The following is a 15,976-nucleotide window of genomic DNA, read 5'->3' on the forward strand; positions in this document are numbered from 1 at the left end:
GGGCTTTGAATCAGACCACAGACAAAATCCAGCTCCTGGTTCCTCCCTGAGGATACAGTCCCAACTTATGTTTGGTTCTTGAGATAAAACAGCATCATTGGAACATCGCAAAAGTAAACTTTAATTTTCATATTTGTCAGTTGGCCACCACTTTGGTCGAGACTGAAATATTGCAACAACCATTTGATGGATTTGCATGAAATTTTGTTAAGACATTCACGTTCCCCAGAGGATGGATCCTGCTGACTTTGTTGACCCTCTTACGTTTCCAAAGGACCACCATGAGGCTGAGGCTATTTGTGCTTTTTTGAGTGAAATATTTCAACAACTATTGGATTGCCACATTCATGTTCCCATTAGGATGAATTATAATGACTTTGCTGATCTTCTGTCTTTAATCGAGCACCATCAACAGGTTCAAAAGGTCAACTTTTTGAGTTGTCCCATACTTTGGTTTATATAATACCTGCAAAACTAAAGATATTCCCATCAGCCTCTGCTACACTACACTAAACTAGATGGTGAACAAACATCATCTCCTAAACCACACACACTCAATAGGCATATTCCAATCCAGACCGAATAACAATTTAATTCAGACCAGGAACCAAATTCAACCTCAGACTGACATGGACTCCTTTTGAGAAACACTTTGGTCACCTCACGTGTCTTCATTCACGTGTCTTCCATTAGTCGCTGCAGTTAGCAACATTGTTGTGGAGTGTAGGAGCTCTGGTTGATAGAGTAAAATGGCTTGTTCAAAACTAGCAAATACCAAAGAAAGGAAGGTGGACAGTGAAAAACATGCTTTTAGGAATGACTGGAGTGGGAACACATATGGCACTATGGCACCAAACATGCCCAATCTGAACAAACTTTCCCCAAAACATGGAGGTAAGAACCACAAACTGAACCAACTGAAGCTGTGAGATCAAGACTCCAGTAGAATAATTGTGAAATAGTTTTTGTATTGATACAGTGGAAATGTATTAAGTGAACCTCTCAGACTTGTATTTGGCTCTCACTGTCCCAAACAAACTACCCTTGTCATTGTGAACATGTTAGCATGATTTTAGCATTTAGTTTAAAACATTAATGTGCAGAGGTACAGCCTCACAGATTTGCTAAGTGGCTGTAAACTCTAAAGATTAATCAAACACAAGATGTTATGAAAAGCCATTTTAATACATAGAAAATAATCACTTCTTAAAGGACCAGTGTGTAAAGTTTAGTGGCATCTAGTGGTGAGGTGGCAAATTGCAACTAAATGAATACCTCTCCCCTCACCCTCCCCTAGGAGAACCTTTGGTGGCTGCAAAAAATGCAAAAGGCCCTCTCCAGAGCTGGTGTTTAGTTTTTTGGGTCTGGGTTACATGGTGGACTCCGTGAAAGAGAACTCGCTCTCTATGTAGATATAAAGGGCTCTTTCTAAAGTGATGAAAACACAACAATTCTTATTTTCATGGGATTATACACAAATTAAATACATTACTTATGAATATTATGTTCCATTTCTGCCACTAAATTCTACAGACTGGTCCTTTAAACGGCAGAACTAACTAAAATATTAGACCAACATCTTATGTATTAATGATTATAAAATAAATATTAATTAAATTTGTTTTGGTTGACTGCTGATAGAGATGCAAGCTAATGCATGAGATTTAAAAGAGGAGGAGATAAAGCAACATTTCACACCGAAGTGGCATTTGACCAATGAAGATGGTAGCAATTACACATGCTGATTACACATTTTCTGCTTTTGGGCTGTTTTTCTATCCAGTATATTGAGACAACAATGTTCAAAGTGCATTAGTTATATTGCATCTTGGCTGAAAATGAATTATCTTGTGAAGTCTGCTGGAATGTCCATGGCTTGCAGTTTGATGTGGAAATAACTGATCCCCATTTCAACACTGTGATCTTGCTTTGTAATATTAGTGTTACAAGAAAACAGCTTTTACAAAGAAATATGAAAAATGACTTGATCAGTGAAGTGAGAACATCTGTTTGATCAAAATTGTACAAAAGAATATATTTTTACATACTGAAATGATGGCAATTGTATATATTGGTGGTTTATATACAGATAGGTTTTACGTAGAAATTGAGCTAAAGTTAAGAGTCATTAAAGTGAACCTACAGGCAGCATATGAAAGCTAGTTGGCAATCAAACATAACAAGCTCTCCTGAATGTCTCGTGATTTTTCTTGACCGCACATGTGGTCAACATCATACGCAGGGAGAGTGAGGGAAAGCTGCCAGAAGACAATGTCCATCAATGACTTCAGCTGTGTAACAGGATTGATTCATGAACGTCTCTAATAAACACAGATCCAGCTGCACAGCACAGATCCAAGCACCAGTAACACCACCAGTGCCAGCCTCTCTGTCCCACTGGCAGCTAACTGAACTTGCTTGCTGTTAAAACCGGAGCCATGGCGATGCGAGGGATTTGTCTCCCCCCCACCGCAAAGCACCAAAGGAGCCTGAAAGGAAGTGGGTCTCCTCTGTGGTCGGTCAGGGCTGGACCCGTCAGTTGGCCTCTCACCGATGAGCAGCATCAGGTGTTTCCTGTGGTCCAGCTCAGTCTTGAAGAGCTCGTACTCCTTGTGTGGCAGCTTGATGCCCAGCACTGTGCACCCATCTGTGGAAGTCAAATCCTGCTCCACCCCGACTTCCCAGCCTCCAGCCTCACCACATTTTCCTGGCCTCGTCCCATTCAACAACTTAGCAGTGGACTCCTCTATGGCTGTAACACTCACCTGGATGACCTTGAAGACAAACTCAGTGGCTCCTGACACCTTGGCGGAGGGGTTTCCTTGAGCGTAGTGGCCAGAGGCTCTCAGGGTGAACGTGGGCTGAGAGCAGGTAGGGTCAGAGTAGTGCCGGTAGACGCCCTCCCACACGTGCTGGTCAGGATCAAAGGAGAAGTCTCTGGTAAGGAAGAGGACGTTGGGACGGGTTTCACAGTGCTGGCTGGTCCAGCGGCCTGCCAGAGACAGAGGAGCTACAGAGCCGCGAGGCAACACTGGGGGGCGCTGCTCTGTGGAGCGGTACACCAAGGCGCACACCGGACAGGGGTGGATGTGATGCTGAAAGGATTCAGGAGAGATGAGACATGTGTTCATCAATTAATCTGTCATTTTTCTTTATTTAACTGCTTAATTGTCTTGTAATTATTCATAGAATGGTAAAAAAATAAATAAAATCTAGCCCAAGGCAAATTTTTGTTTGCCCAAATGTCCAAAACCTGAAGAAAAATTACCAATAAATCCTTTACCAAGCAGTAACTACCACAGCTTGAGACTGAAGCCAGTGTGGAGGTACCTAAAAGTGCAATGCTATCAACGGCCATTAGATGCTGGATCCAACTCACTCCAATTCAAAAAGTGTCATCTTCTCTCCAGAAATGGTAAGTCAACAATTTTTTACAACAAGTAAAATTTGGCCTCAATCACTAAATTCTGGAGTGTGCTGAGGTTCATTTAGGAAATTATTACTTTGTTATGGTAGCTTTGATTTCTATTTGACATCTGTTGTGTGACCATTGATTTATATATTTTGGTAAGGTAAGTCAAGATACATTTTATTTATAAAGCGCATTTCATACACAAGGTAAACTCAAGGTGCTTCACAACAAATAATCATAATAAAATAAATAACAACAAAGTGCAAGTGTAAAACAAGATAAACAAGTCCAATCAAACACACACAAACACACACATGTGCACACACCTATACACACACATACACACCTAACCAAATGCAGTCATAAAAAGAGAAGTTTTTAACCTGCTTTTAAAAGTGGCCACTGATGTGGCACCTCTCACTATTTCAGGTGGAATACCCTACCTTCGTGGGGCATAAACACAAAAAGCTGCCTTCCCTTCCTTAGTTTTTGTGCGAGGAATAACTCAGTTTAATGTTACTTTATAACAATTTGACCTTGCCAAAATGGCAAGGTCAAGAAGAAGTATCCTGAAGGCTAAAACCAAGGTGGCTCAGCAAGATAGGAGTATCTATGCCTACTTTTATAATTAATCTCTCAGGGTTTTTTTTCTGATAAACTTGCTGTAGTAATTTAAAACAAACAAACAAAAATACACTCTCATGTCTCACCATTGCATTCTGCAGTGGCTGCTGGTACCCTGTAGGCCTATAGTGGGTCCTCTGAGTCCAGTCAGTGTGTATATCCCCTAAGAACAGCTCCTGGACCTTCCCTCCATGGATGTGGTGTTGTGTCTCCACTCGTATCAGACCCATCTCCATCATGGAGAAGCCCAGTGCTGCGAGACATCCCCTTCCTGCCCGGGTGTTGTACAGCTCATACAGTTTCCCTGGCATCACATGGCTGAGGGTCAGATCCACACAGGATGGAGGCAGCCTTGAGGCCAGCCTCTGCTTGGCTGCCAGGCTGTGGATCACAATGCCAACCTTGCTGATGTGGTGTTCTGCTTCAGTGCCTCCACGGGTGATCCAAGAGGCCTGACGCAGTCGAAGTTTCCCCCTTATCATCAGGGAGTAGGCCGGGTCCTCGCAACCACTGTCGGTGTAGTAGTGCTGCAGGGCCTGGAAGTGACGGGTGGGGTGGAAGGTGTAAGAGCGGGTGAGGAACTCTGGACCAGGCCGAACCTCACATCTGAACACAGCGGGAAAGGAATGAAAAGTTTAAAATAAGGTTAGTGATTAGAGAGGTTTTTTGGGCCGATCTCATGTCAACACTTTAACAAGTTGTTAATGATGTTTTTACATAACTAAAACCAAATCCTGTCAATATTTTGGCCTAGTAATTAAACCGGACAGCTTATAAAGTTGATATGATAAATGTGTCAACAAATAGTTGCCCATTGGCACATCCAGCAGACACAGTGCAATATTTTTATTCATTTGAAGACATCTTTGTGTCCATTTGATGAATGTAAGTCTGGTTTTCGCTCTCCTTTTAGATCTGTTTTTTGTTTCCACCAACTCCACCAACTAATGTTCACTAGTTCATCCTTATAGTTGAGTGGCAAACCAAAACAATGAACTCAAAGACACCATAAAGCTCTGGAGACCTGTAGAGTCAGGTGATAATTCTTTGGGGGGTTTTCAATACGACACTTTTCACATAGAAGGTTTCATGTGATTCATTTGTAATATAAAAATATTAATCATAATTGCTTTAAATAGTCAAGGTGTTCGGCTCTGTAAGATCAGCCTGATACTGTCTTCTTTTTATTGTGTTTTCTGGGGTTTAAGAAGGTCTTGAAAACCTGAGGTATTGCTTTGGGTCACAAGTCAAGTTGTAGCCTTTCAGGAATCCAAGTTTCACAGCAGTCAAGTCCAAGTCAAGTCTTCACTCCTCATTTCTGTGACTCAAGTCTGACTGAAGTCCAAGTCTTAAGTCTACAGCTGTGGCTAAAATCTAAATCATTCTGAATTTTTTTTTTTTTTTTTTTTAAGTGTATTTATTTAAACAGATGGTACCAATAATCTATACAGGATATAGAAAGAACAATTATATCCTGTACATGAAAAAAATATGTGAAAGGTCTTTGGCATAGATTGTGTCTGAACTCTACTGGAGGTATTAAAACCTAACCACCTTAACCTTCCAAAAGATGTCCCCCCCATTTGGTGTTTAGGTGGTGGTGGGGAGCACTGTCTAATATGTTAGTCAAAAAAAGTTCCAATAAGTCTTGAAATGTGTTGACTTTGAAGGCATCTGATTCAGTCAGTGAGGTAAAAGACACGTTTGTCCTTGATTTAATCCTTCACTGCTTGGTCACGTCATTATTACTTACTACAACTTTATGAAAATGTACCTTATTGACACCCAGGTACCATCCAGTCTTGGGGGGATGTCTGCTGTGATTCTCACTCTGTCCTGTAGGTGGTGGTACTGGCAGTGGGGCTCCCATTGCAGGCTCTCACTGAGATTGGAGGAGGAAGTGAAGGAGACTGAGGGCACCTCCCATAGTTTACTCCCAGTTCCAGCAACAAACACAACTGCAGAGGAAATGAAAGTCAGAAAACAGTGAGTAAACAATCGTATTTATCCAATCAGATAAACACAGAGGCTCCATTACCCTTCATTTAGATTTCCAGGCTGATTCTCGGCCCTACAATTGTGTATGTAGACTAAAATTATTCATTATCAGCCTCTGTCATCACAAAATGAAGGGAACAAATAATAGCCATAGGGGAAAATTCACATCTTCTCCCTGTTACATATAAACACAATTCTGGTTGACTGCAAGCTGTGTCAGGGCTGTAATTTTGGTAAATTTTCCATGTAATGAGCGGTGAGTGGGTGCTATAGAAACCATACATAGCTGTGAATCAGGATGTTGGCCATGGTGCAGAAAGTTTTGGCTTGTCACTCCAATCATTCTGCAGCTGCAACGCATAGTTCTTGGTTTTGGTTTTGCTTGAAAGCAGAAGGTGTGTGTGTAGGTGATTGTGAGTTTGTGTGCATATTTGTATATATATATATATATATATATATATATATATGTGTTTATATATATATGTGTGTTTATATATATATATATATATATATTTCTATCATTGAGATATAGCAAACAGCGGGTAACTGACAGCAGCAGCCAAGCTGAGCCAATAACATCTGTTGATAATATGATTCAAGAGAAACACTTATGATGATGAATGGTCTTTCCTGAGTTTTCCCAAACACTGACAGTGAAGTTAATCTAAATAAAAGCATTATTCACTTTGTAACATTTATTGATTTGACACGTGCACATCTGCAATCTGTCTGCCTGTCACTGGTCATAACTGCACTTTCTGCTCCGTCCACTTGTTGCTGCACAGAGATGTGTGAGTTGTCAACACCGCAAGGCAGATCGCTCCGATCTGGTTTCAGCTGGGACAAAGGCAGGAGGATTTTCTGATTGCACCCTCATGGTTGCAACACCGGGGGGTTGGGCAATGTGTGCGTTTTTGTGTGTATGAAAATTATGGCTCTAGTTTCATCCTCCTAAAACAAATGTCAAAAAGCGAGGGGGATGAGTTCTCACAGATTTTCGTCCACTCATTTTTATTCTCAGGTCAGCATATCCAGCTCACTTTTTCCTCTAATTCTTTTTTCCTTCTCCCTCATGGTCTCCGGTATCCCTGTAGCTCTTGCATTCTTCCATCTCACTTTCTCAACTTTCTCAGGGTCATCTGCATTAGACAGCTTTATGGGTGTAATTTCAGCCTACTTTTCTCTCATTTGACTTTGGATGCACATGGGGAGAACATCACCTGTTCAGCCTCCAGTTGAGTTAATATTTAGTTGTTGAAGCGTCAACTGTTAAGACTCCAGTTTAGGCCACAGATCAGTTTGTTCTCTTATGACTGAGCAGATGGAGCTTAAGGAAACTGAGGACTTTTAAAGTGAAAGTGTGTGATGTGACTTGCTGATGGTTTTTTCTGTAAAAAGCTCCAGGACGGAGCCTGACTGATCAGCATTTATTAACCTTGTTAGAGTCACATAGAGGATATTTTTTGTTCCCCTGACTCTTGGAATGCATCCCATATGCTGACCACAACCACAGACATGTGTGCGGCTCAGTCATTTCCTATTATCCTTCCACCTGATGCACACACACACACACATATGGACACAAGGACGGACGCACACATGTGTACATCTTGAAATGTTTGAAGTGCACCGTCACAGACCCAAAACCAAATTTAAACTAAGGGCACATTTCTCCTTCTTCAAGCAGTCTATCAATTTGTTTATATGATTAATACTTATTTTTCCTGTTACAGGCATTGAAACATGTTTGCAATTTTCCCCATGCACTGATGTGTTTGCTTATGCTCCATGTCACTGCAGCTGGAGGGGGAACCCGGTCAGTCGGACCCAGCTGCGCTCCCGCGGGAGAACTCGAAGCAGAAATACTAATCAGGATTAATTAATATCCACTGCTCTTTGCAAGTCATCCAATCGGTCTGTTTTGTGTTATCCACCCTTTGTAGCTGCATGCAACATACTGCCTAAGTGGTTACTCACACACAGCGCAATGAATGGACAGAGAGGCAAAAGTCACAGTATGTGATGTGGAGTCATTTGGGTTGCTATATTTGAGTTTCTGTTTTTGCCAAAGCATTTCTATAGAGTGTTTCTTGAGGTCACTTGTCATTCAGCCCCTTTCCCTTTCTTGGATCTCATTCCAGCTGGGCATATGGTTGCATTTACTAAAAGAGTACTCATAAAAGCGGAGCTTAGTAAAACAAAATTGCTCATCGTGAGGTTTTAAGTATTCTTCTACAAAAGAGCCTATTTCGACCACAAGTGAGGCGATGTTGTAATACATATGATAATATCCAACCCCCATCTCAATTTGGGGGAGATGAGGAACTATTTTAGCTGATTCACTTCCTACATAGGCAGTCAAATATCATTAGTCTTACCCTGCAAAGGTTCCCACTGATTTATTTTCCCATTATGGCCCCTAAAACTTCTTTCTAATGCAGCCTGCACCTTGCTGTCAGCCTGTCACAGTAACGTGCTTGGTGCATCTTTGAAAAACAAAAAAACCCCAAACTTTAATCCTGATTTAGCTGCAATGTGAATAGTTGCATTCAAAGTATATAATGGATTACTTATGTATGTAGAATATAGCTTTGCAGAGCCTACACAATGCAGTTCTGAAAGTCAAAAATTTGGACAGAATATATTAGGGTTTTCAAACTGTTTTGAGCAGTTTGAACAGTAAATTAGGTAAGAAATTTAAATTGTTTCCCCTTCTTTTGTTGGTTTATTGAGAAAATAAATACTTGTTTAATCTGGAAATTGAAATAGTCATGAAGATTATGGTTTGTTGCAGCCCTAATTCAAATTTTACTCAGGTTTTACTCAAACATGTGACTAACCTCTGTGACTTCTTAGGGGTCAAGGGTCAACACTAGAATACGCATAACTCATAAAAGCATCATAATTAATAATCAATTAACTCTTTACAGGCTCTTCCCCCACAAAGGAAAATGACACACACAGCTGTGATGTGCACATATGTATGTTGCTTGGATTGCCATAACAACACACAAAAAGGGGTAACAACCTCTTGTGATAGCTCTTCTTCTTATGAGGGGAAGTGTTATTAATATGTTGATTGAGAGCAAGATGCAACAATTGTTTCATATTCAATTAAATACTGGAAAGGATGCTCTTCATCTTCTTGCCTCTCTGCTGTGCTGTAGTGAACCTGATTTCATTGTCAAGACCACCTGAACAACACATCACATACACTGAGTTACAGGCAAGCACAGATATGTGGTGTCATGTAGTATCATGATTCTACCACAAGGGGTCAGTGCAGCAGCCTGTGACCTGCGTGTGGTCTGGACGGTCAGTCTGTCATCATCACCAACACCGCGGCCTGCCCTTCAGCTGACTGATGACTGGCCAAAATAATCTACCTGTCTTTGAGCTTCCTTATTCATCCTGTTTACACACACACACACACACACACACACACACACGTGCATGCATGATCACAAAAAATCACACAGCACACATTGATTTATAGTGTAGAAGGGATACCATTTATAAAGGACCTCCAGGCTGCACTCTGTTTGTTTGTTTGCATTTGTGATTACGGTTTGGCAGGATTCGCTCCCCTCTCTCATGTCTCATCCACAGCGCCAAAGTCAAAATACAGCTTTATGTACTTCTTTATTCAGAGGTTATCCTGAAAAAACAAGAACCAGATCCAGCCACTTTTCATTCAGGGCTTGCAGGGGGAATCAAGTGCTCGACGTTTAAGTCCAGCCTGTGCCTCGTTCATTAGAGAGAGAAGCCTTTGTCAGTTTCATTGCTCCCTCTGTTTAAGCTTTTAACAGAGAAACACTAAAACCTACTGAAGTGGAGGCAGTGAAGCTGAGAGACAATATCTGTTTTTTTGTTGCAGAGAGTGTTTGAATAATAAAATGATGGTGAAGCGGACAAATCCCTCCAGTATTTTAATTACTTCCTCATGTGTTTCCTTTTTTTTTATGTGGTTACTCCCGCTGTCATGTAAAGTCAGTTTCTGTCTCTCATCTCTCTTTGCCTCAGTGCTGCGGGACAAAACCCTCTAAACTGTCCCTGAAGTGCCCGTGCCCCGCTGGCCTGCCTTCCCTCACCCACTTCCCCCCCTTTACTGATTACTGCTCCCCTCCCCTGATGAAAAAGCCATGATGTTTATGGCTCATTTCTCCTGGATGGATTTCAGATTCCTACTTTTCCCTTTTTCTGCCTTTGTTTCTTTTTTTTCTCCCTCCCTGTGTGTGTCTGTCAGTATTTGATGAGGTGAGTGAAGTTAGTCAGGAGGATGAGGGGTGGAGGTCATTTGGGTGAGGCTTCTTCGTGTGCTGGAATGACATATGATTAGTGAGGTGAAATGTGTGTTTTTCTGTGTGTGAGCAGAAATATGAAATGCTACAGTAGCTCAGAGATCTCCCCAAGTCCACATATTTAGTTGACTGCTGCACATCATTCACAGTTCACAGCTGCTTTTTCAGCCACTCTGAGTTGCTGAGTTGTCCTCCAGATCTTGGATAGGTGTTATAAGACAGCGATTCCCAAACTTTTTTTGGCTGGTGAAATCGAACAGTGAAGACCTGTTTATTTGTGACCTCTTGCCACAAGTTGTATATGTCTATAAGTCATGAGCAGTGGCTACCAAAGACTGATTTTCCCTTCTCAACTTCCCCACTTGCTTAATTTGTATAACTATTGGAGGCCAAAAGAGGCAGTAACATTTTACTGGAAAAACAAAGTTTAGAGAAAAGTCTAAATAAAAAACACAAAATATCTCTCTGGCGGAAATTAGTTTTTTCTTCTGTCTTATCCTGTTCATTATCTTCCAGTTCTCAACTCTATCTTTTGGCTCCTTAGAGGGTTGAGAAACACTGATATTAGATACCTGGATTGGTCCTCTAATACGATGGGAAATATATTGCCTCCTACATACTTATGGATAAAATTATTTCCCTTTAAATGATCTATTTTTTGACAGTATTAGCTATAATCCATCATGAAATACGACTGCATAGCTGCATACTTCTGTGCAGTTGTCAGATTTGCAGTTTCTTCTTTGCTTTTCTTCTCAAAGGTCAGCACACACAAACACAGGATATAAATATCTCACTGACTTTTTTTTCACGTAAGCTGCTTTACAGTGGAAGCCATTTTGGATGCCTCGACACGCTGTAGCTCTCTTGCTTAATCTTGTGGAACCATTATTATTAGTTTTGGTTTTAGGATGGACAAATGTTGGGCACATTTTGGACCACCTTGTTTATTCTCTCTCATGTGACTGTGGACCAGCTCAAGATCAGTTCTGTTGTGCTATATGGTAAAGAAAATACCTATCAGGGTTGGGAAAGTTATATAAAAATAAAAAAATAAATGTAATTAATTACTCTTTACATGTCATTACTTGAAATTGATTATTACGTTACTGTACTTGTTACTCAACAACAGAAGTAGTGATGTTATTAGTTACTTAATCTCTATGAGCAGGCAAAGGACAAGATTTTGGTTTCTATCAACAGTCGACGATGGGTGTGAAAGAGACGGAATTATTTGGCCGAAATGTCTTCTGCACCTAAAACACCTACAAAACGTATCAATGCTTGTGTATTGTGTGGAGAAATGTTCATCTTGTGTAATAAAAGAACAAATTGCTTCTAAATTACTTGCAAGTCGCTGATCGGACTGTAAAAATGGACTGGTGTGCGTTAGAAGAAGTCCTGGATATCTGAAACCTCAGCCATCGCTCCCAGAAGCTAAATCATCATCAGACGGTAGCCAATAGGTTCCAAACTCGCTTGTTACTTTGTCATTTTTCAGCCTGACTCCATTAAAGGTGTTTAAAAACAGCTATGAAAACCTCTAGACCACCACACTCGTCACATTGTGTATTTAGAGTTAAAAACGAGACATTGTGCTCCAACAAGCAGTAAGCACTGTTTAGAGGTGTTTACTGACCATCAACAGCTAATGTTAGCTTAGCCCCCGTGACTGACCCCAAGCAACACGCCAGAGAAGTCCTGTCCTCCACTGAAGGTTTAGCAAACAAATGTCTGCAAATATAAATAAGAAAACTTTTGAGTTTCTGAGAAGAACATTTCTCATTTTTTATGGACACTGACCACCCTTCGACCCTGTGCTAAGCTAACATGTCTCACAGCAGTCTGAATGCACAGAATAAAAACTGACATTGACCCTCCATCAAACTCCAAGTTAGAACGCAAACATGCCGACTGAAATGTATTTAACTAAATTCCATTACTCTACTCGTTAGTACAAAAAAATGACCACATTATGATAACTATCAAGGACTAATGAAGGCAAACACCAACCCTTACCTGCTCACTGCAGTCCCCTACTTCTGTCTCTTTTCTTTCCCTCCTCCCTTTTGTCAAAGTCAGGCAAGGGTCAAGTTGATTTAGAGGTTTTTCAAAGAACATGAGGTCTGTTGTGTTATTGTAACCCAGAGCCCCCCTTGCTTTTTTGGGCTTTAACCCCAGCATCTCATAGCATGCTCCCGGACCAGGAGTGTCCCTCTGCTCCCGGGGTAGTAAATGGATGGCTACTGTTGTCTTTTCATCACTGCATAAACTGGTTAATCCAGCAGCCTCGTTTATTTAGACAAGGGATCTACAGGGGTTTGCCCAGTGGTTACTGCTGCCAGTTCGACTGTGGTTAGCGAACTCTGGCTCCTGTTCAACATGCAACAACGCATGGATCGTCCTGCTGCATCCCACAACCTCACCATGAATAAAAAAGCTGTCACATGAAGCCAACACATCCACCTATCTTGCTTCTTTTTTTATTAATATATGTGTTATTTGTAAATTCTACATTTTAAGCAGTTGCTGCTGTTATTCAAACTTTGCTGAGTGCCATTTTGGGTTTTGAGCTAGTAGACAGTTGTAGAGAAGATCCCTGAGTGTAATTGTATGCTTGATTTTGATTGCACCTGACCAACTGACATTGTGGTGTCTTCTCCTGGTGGATAGTCAAGGCAGTCGAGATGTAGATATCAGACAAGGGAAGTTGATGGTCCATTGATGTTTTAGAGCTGAGATTACATTGGTTTCACCTTAATCCAAAAGATCGGTTTGGAGAAGTTTTGAGGGATCTGTCAGTCGCTGTTTCACAAAATTGGAGAGTTGAAATAGGACTGTTATAGGCCAAAAATGGGAATACTGTATCCAAGATTTAATTTAAATGAATTTGATTGAGGGTTTTTCTGTTCAGAGTGCATGGTCAAATTAAGTAGTGATAGGGTGGGACCACATGATGTTCCCATCCACGGACCATATCCAAATATTTACTGCGGTCTCTTCCGTACAGCAAATCACACTTAAATGTTCACTTTTATCTTTCTCAACAACTTAAATAGTGAGGCAGAACTCCAAGAACTCAATGTTTATACGTAGCTTTGAAGTCAGAGTTTGGGTTCAAAAGTCAGAAAAAGGCAATAGTTGTTCAAAACTCTAAATTTGAAATCAATATGTTGTCAGCATGAAATACACCAAGATGGAAAACTTTCTCTTCACAAAAATGACTTAACGCCTAAAGACACATTTTACAGTCCAAACAATTCCACTTTGATATCACTGTTTCTCATTTGTTTTCTGTTCTCTTTGGGATGAAGAACTGCTCAGTCCTTCATGGTATCCGCTTAAGGCCAGTAACTCAACCTTGTCTGTCTCCTCTACTAGACATGAGCGGTGAAAAAGAAGCAGCCATGGATGGAGGGAGGGGTAGGGGTTGGCCCTGAGTTGGTGGATGATGATTAAAACTGGGCAGATGCCTTCTCCTGTCTGTCTCCGGCCGCACATCATCCTAACTGGCTCTGATGGCCAAAACGCAGCGCTTCCGCAACTGAGGCTATGGCGGCTGGACAATCAGCTCTGCACAGCAGCCTGAGGTAGGGTCAGTAATGGATGTCTACTGTTATTCTAACCATTAACATAATGGCAACATTAGTTCCAGGGCCACGCTTCCCTGCTCCGAGGGAACCATTGTTTAAAGGCACCAGCCAGAGCCCTTTTTTTAGACTCCTCCACTGGTCACAGATCCGACTGATGCTTTGAAGACACACCGAGGAGAAGGGGGAAAACAGACCGGCTATTCATAAGTCTAACATCAGCAGAGGCTGTGTTTTTACTTTCAAAGTGGTGTTGAACTTTTGAAATCATTTGAATTGTGACAAATTACATAATAACCCCCATAATTATGAGTTTTTGTGTTATAATCTCTTCCTTTTTGTCTGCCTGTCCTGCCATGTGTTCTTTAAGCTAAATCCCCAAGTGTTCAGCTTATTTCTCACATGAGAGAGCATTTATCTCATTGTTTTCATACTGAAAAAGATTTGGATTATAGGAGGAAATCTGCAACAATCTTTTCAGATCAGATTCTAAATGCAAGTTTTACACTGCAGTAAGTTATTCTCATACTTAAGGAGTAATAACTTAAAATGTTCAATGAATTGAATGAATTTTTGACTCTTAGGGAACGTGTGATTACTCAACACTGTATAAGTAAAAAGTTTTCTTAAACCAATATTGTAAAACAAAATGTATTTTCAAAATTTATATCAAAATCAGACTTGAAAATGAGGCTTCTTATTAATTTAATCAGGCAAAACCTGCAAAAACTGACTGGAGAGAAGTCTGGATTTTTGGAAGTAATTAAGGACAAACTGTATATTCAAAAAGTTGTTTAGACAGCTGGAAAGTTTTTAAAAAACCCACACTTTCATCCTGTAGAAAGTGCCTGAACTCACCTTGCCAGAGCCACAGCAACCAGACTCCCCTCAACAGGTGACTGAAATGTCCGTTTGACATGTTTCCTGCTTCCGCACACTTCATTCACACTCTCTGCTCAGAAAACAAACTTTGATCCCGGGGAAATCCAAGAAACACGGAGGTTCCTGCTGTCAACAAGAGACGATCATGCAGGATATCACCATCACACGAGCACATATGAAGTGTCTTGTAATCCCTCAGATGAAATTTTGGTCTCCTGTTCAGCCAGCAGGAAGGTTTTCCCTCTCTTCTTGTTCTTCTAACTCCACTTCTTGGCTTCCATGGTCTGATAAGAAAGTCCTCAGTTGGAACCACTCGCTTCATGCAACTTCTCCAAACTGGTGCTTTCCTTTAGTTGGCGAGAGGGAGAGTAAATCCTCCCCCCCTCCTCTCTCTCTTTCTCTCTCTCTCTCCCTCTCTCTCCACTCCCCCCTCTCTCAATCACACACCGTTGCCTCACTACTGTGCAGCACTGTGGATTGGTTCCCCTCGATGCATGTGCAGTGAGTGTGTGTGTGCATGTGAGCTGGAATATTTTGTGAGGGTGTTTATGAGTGTGTGTCTGTGTGTGCACTCCTGTCTGGCTCTTATGGTTTTGGGCTGAGGAGAGAGAGAGAGAGAGAGAGAGAGAGAGAGAGAGAGAGAGAGAGAGAGAGAGAGAGAGACACAGAGAGAGAGAGAGAGACAGAGAGAGAGAGAGAGAGAGAGAGAGAGAGAGAGAGAGAGAGATAGAGGGGAAGCAGAGGTAGAGAAAGTTTTAGAGAGTGTGTGTCGTGTGTGTGCGTGTGTGGAGGAGGGGATTTGAGTTCAAACTTCCTAAAGTGAAATCTCTGGGGAGCTTTTAGAGCAAGGTGCAAAAGGGCAGTGGTTAATACGAGTTAGTAAACCTCAAAACAGGTTTCCTCAGTGACTGTACTTCTAGTGGCATCTCGCTATGCTGATAGTTTTTTTTAATTTATTTTTTTACAAAAGTCTTTAGATACGTGTCTCTGAGATGTCTGCCTCCACCTTAATACAATGCTGGCAAATGGAATTTAGTTTGTTGTGCTTCCATCATTAAAAAAGTAACCCCTTTTTATCCAGTTTTCTTTAATTTCACCTTAAAGGCAAAGTCTTTCTTACAACAATATTCACACTCCCATTTGTACACTTAAACAGTTTTTGGCCACTT

General features: G+C 41.1%; 1 protein-coding gene across 1 annotated transcript; it reads right to left on the bottom strand.

Annotated features, from left to right (window-relative positions):
* Positions 1-2,201: 2,201 nt before the first annotated feature.
* On the bottom strand, positions 2,202-15,042 carry apcdd1l (adenomatosis polyposis coli down-regulated 1-like). The gene is made up of 4 exons (XM_062416221.1): positions 14,784-15,042; positions 5,811-5,994; positions 4,123-4,642; positions 2,202-3,095 (listed from the first exon to the last, which is right to left on the bottom strand). The coding sequence occupies exons 1-4, from the start codon at positions 14,866-14,868 to the stop codon at positions 2,322-2,324; spliced, it is 1,563 nt and encodes a 520-aa protein (XP_062272205.1). The 5' UTR covers positions 14,869-15,042; the 3' UTR covers positions 2,202-2,321.
* Between the last annotated feature and the right edge of the window lie 934 nt (positions 15,043-15,976).

This window comes from Scomber scombrus, chromosome 3 (genome assembly GCF_963691925.1).
Source record: "Scomber scombrus chromosome 3, fScoSco1.1, whole genome shotgun sequence".
Lineage (NCBI taxonomy): Eukaryota > Metazoa > Chordata > Actinopteri > Scombriformes > Scombridae > Scomber > Scomber scombrus.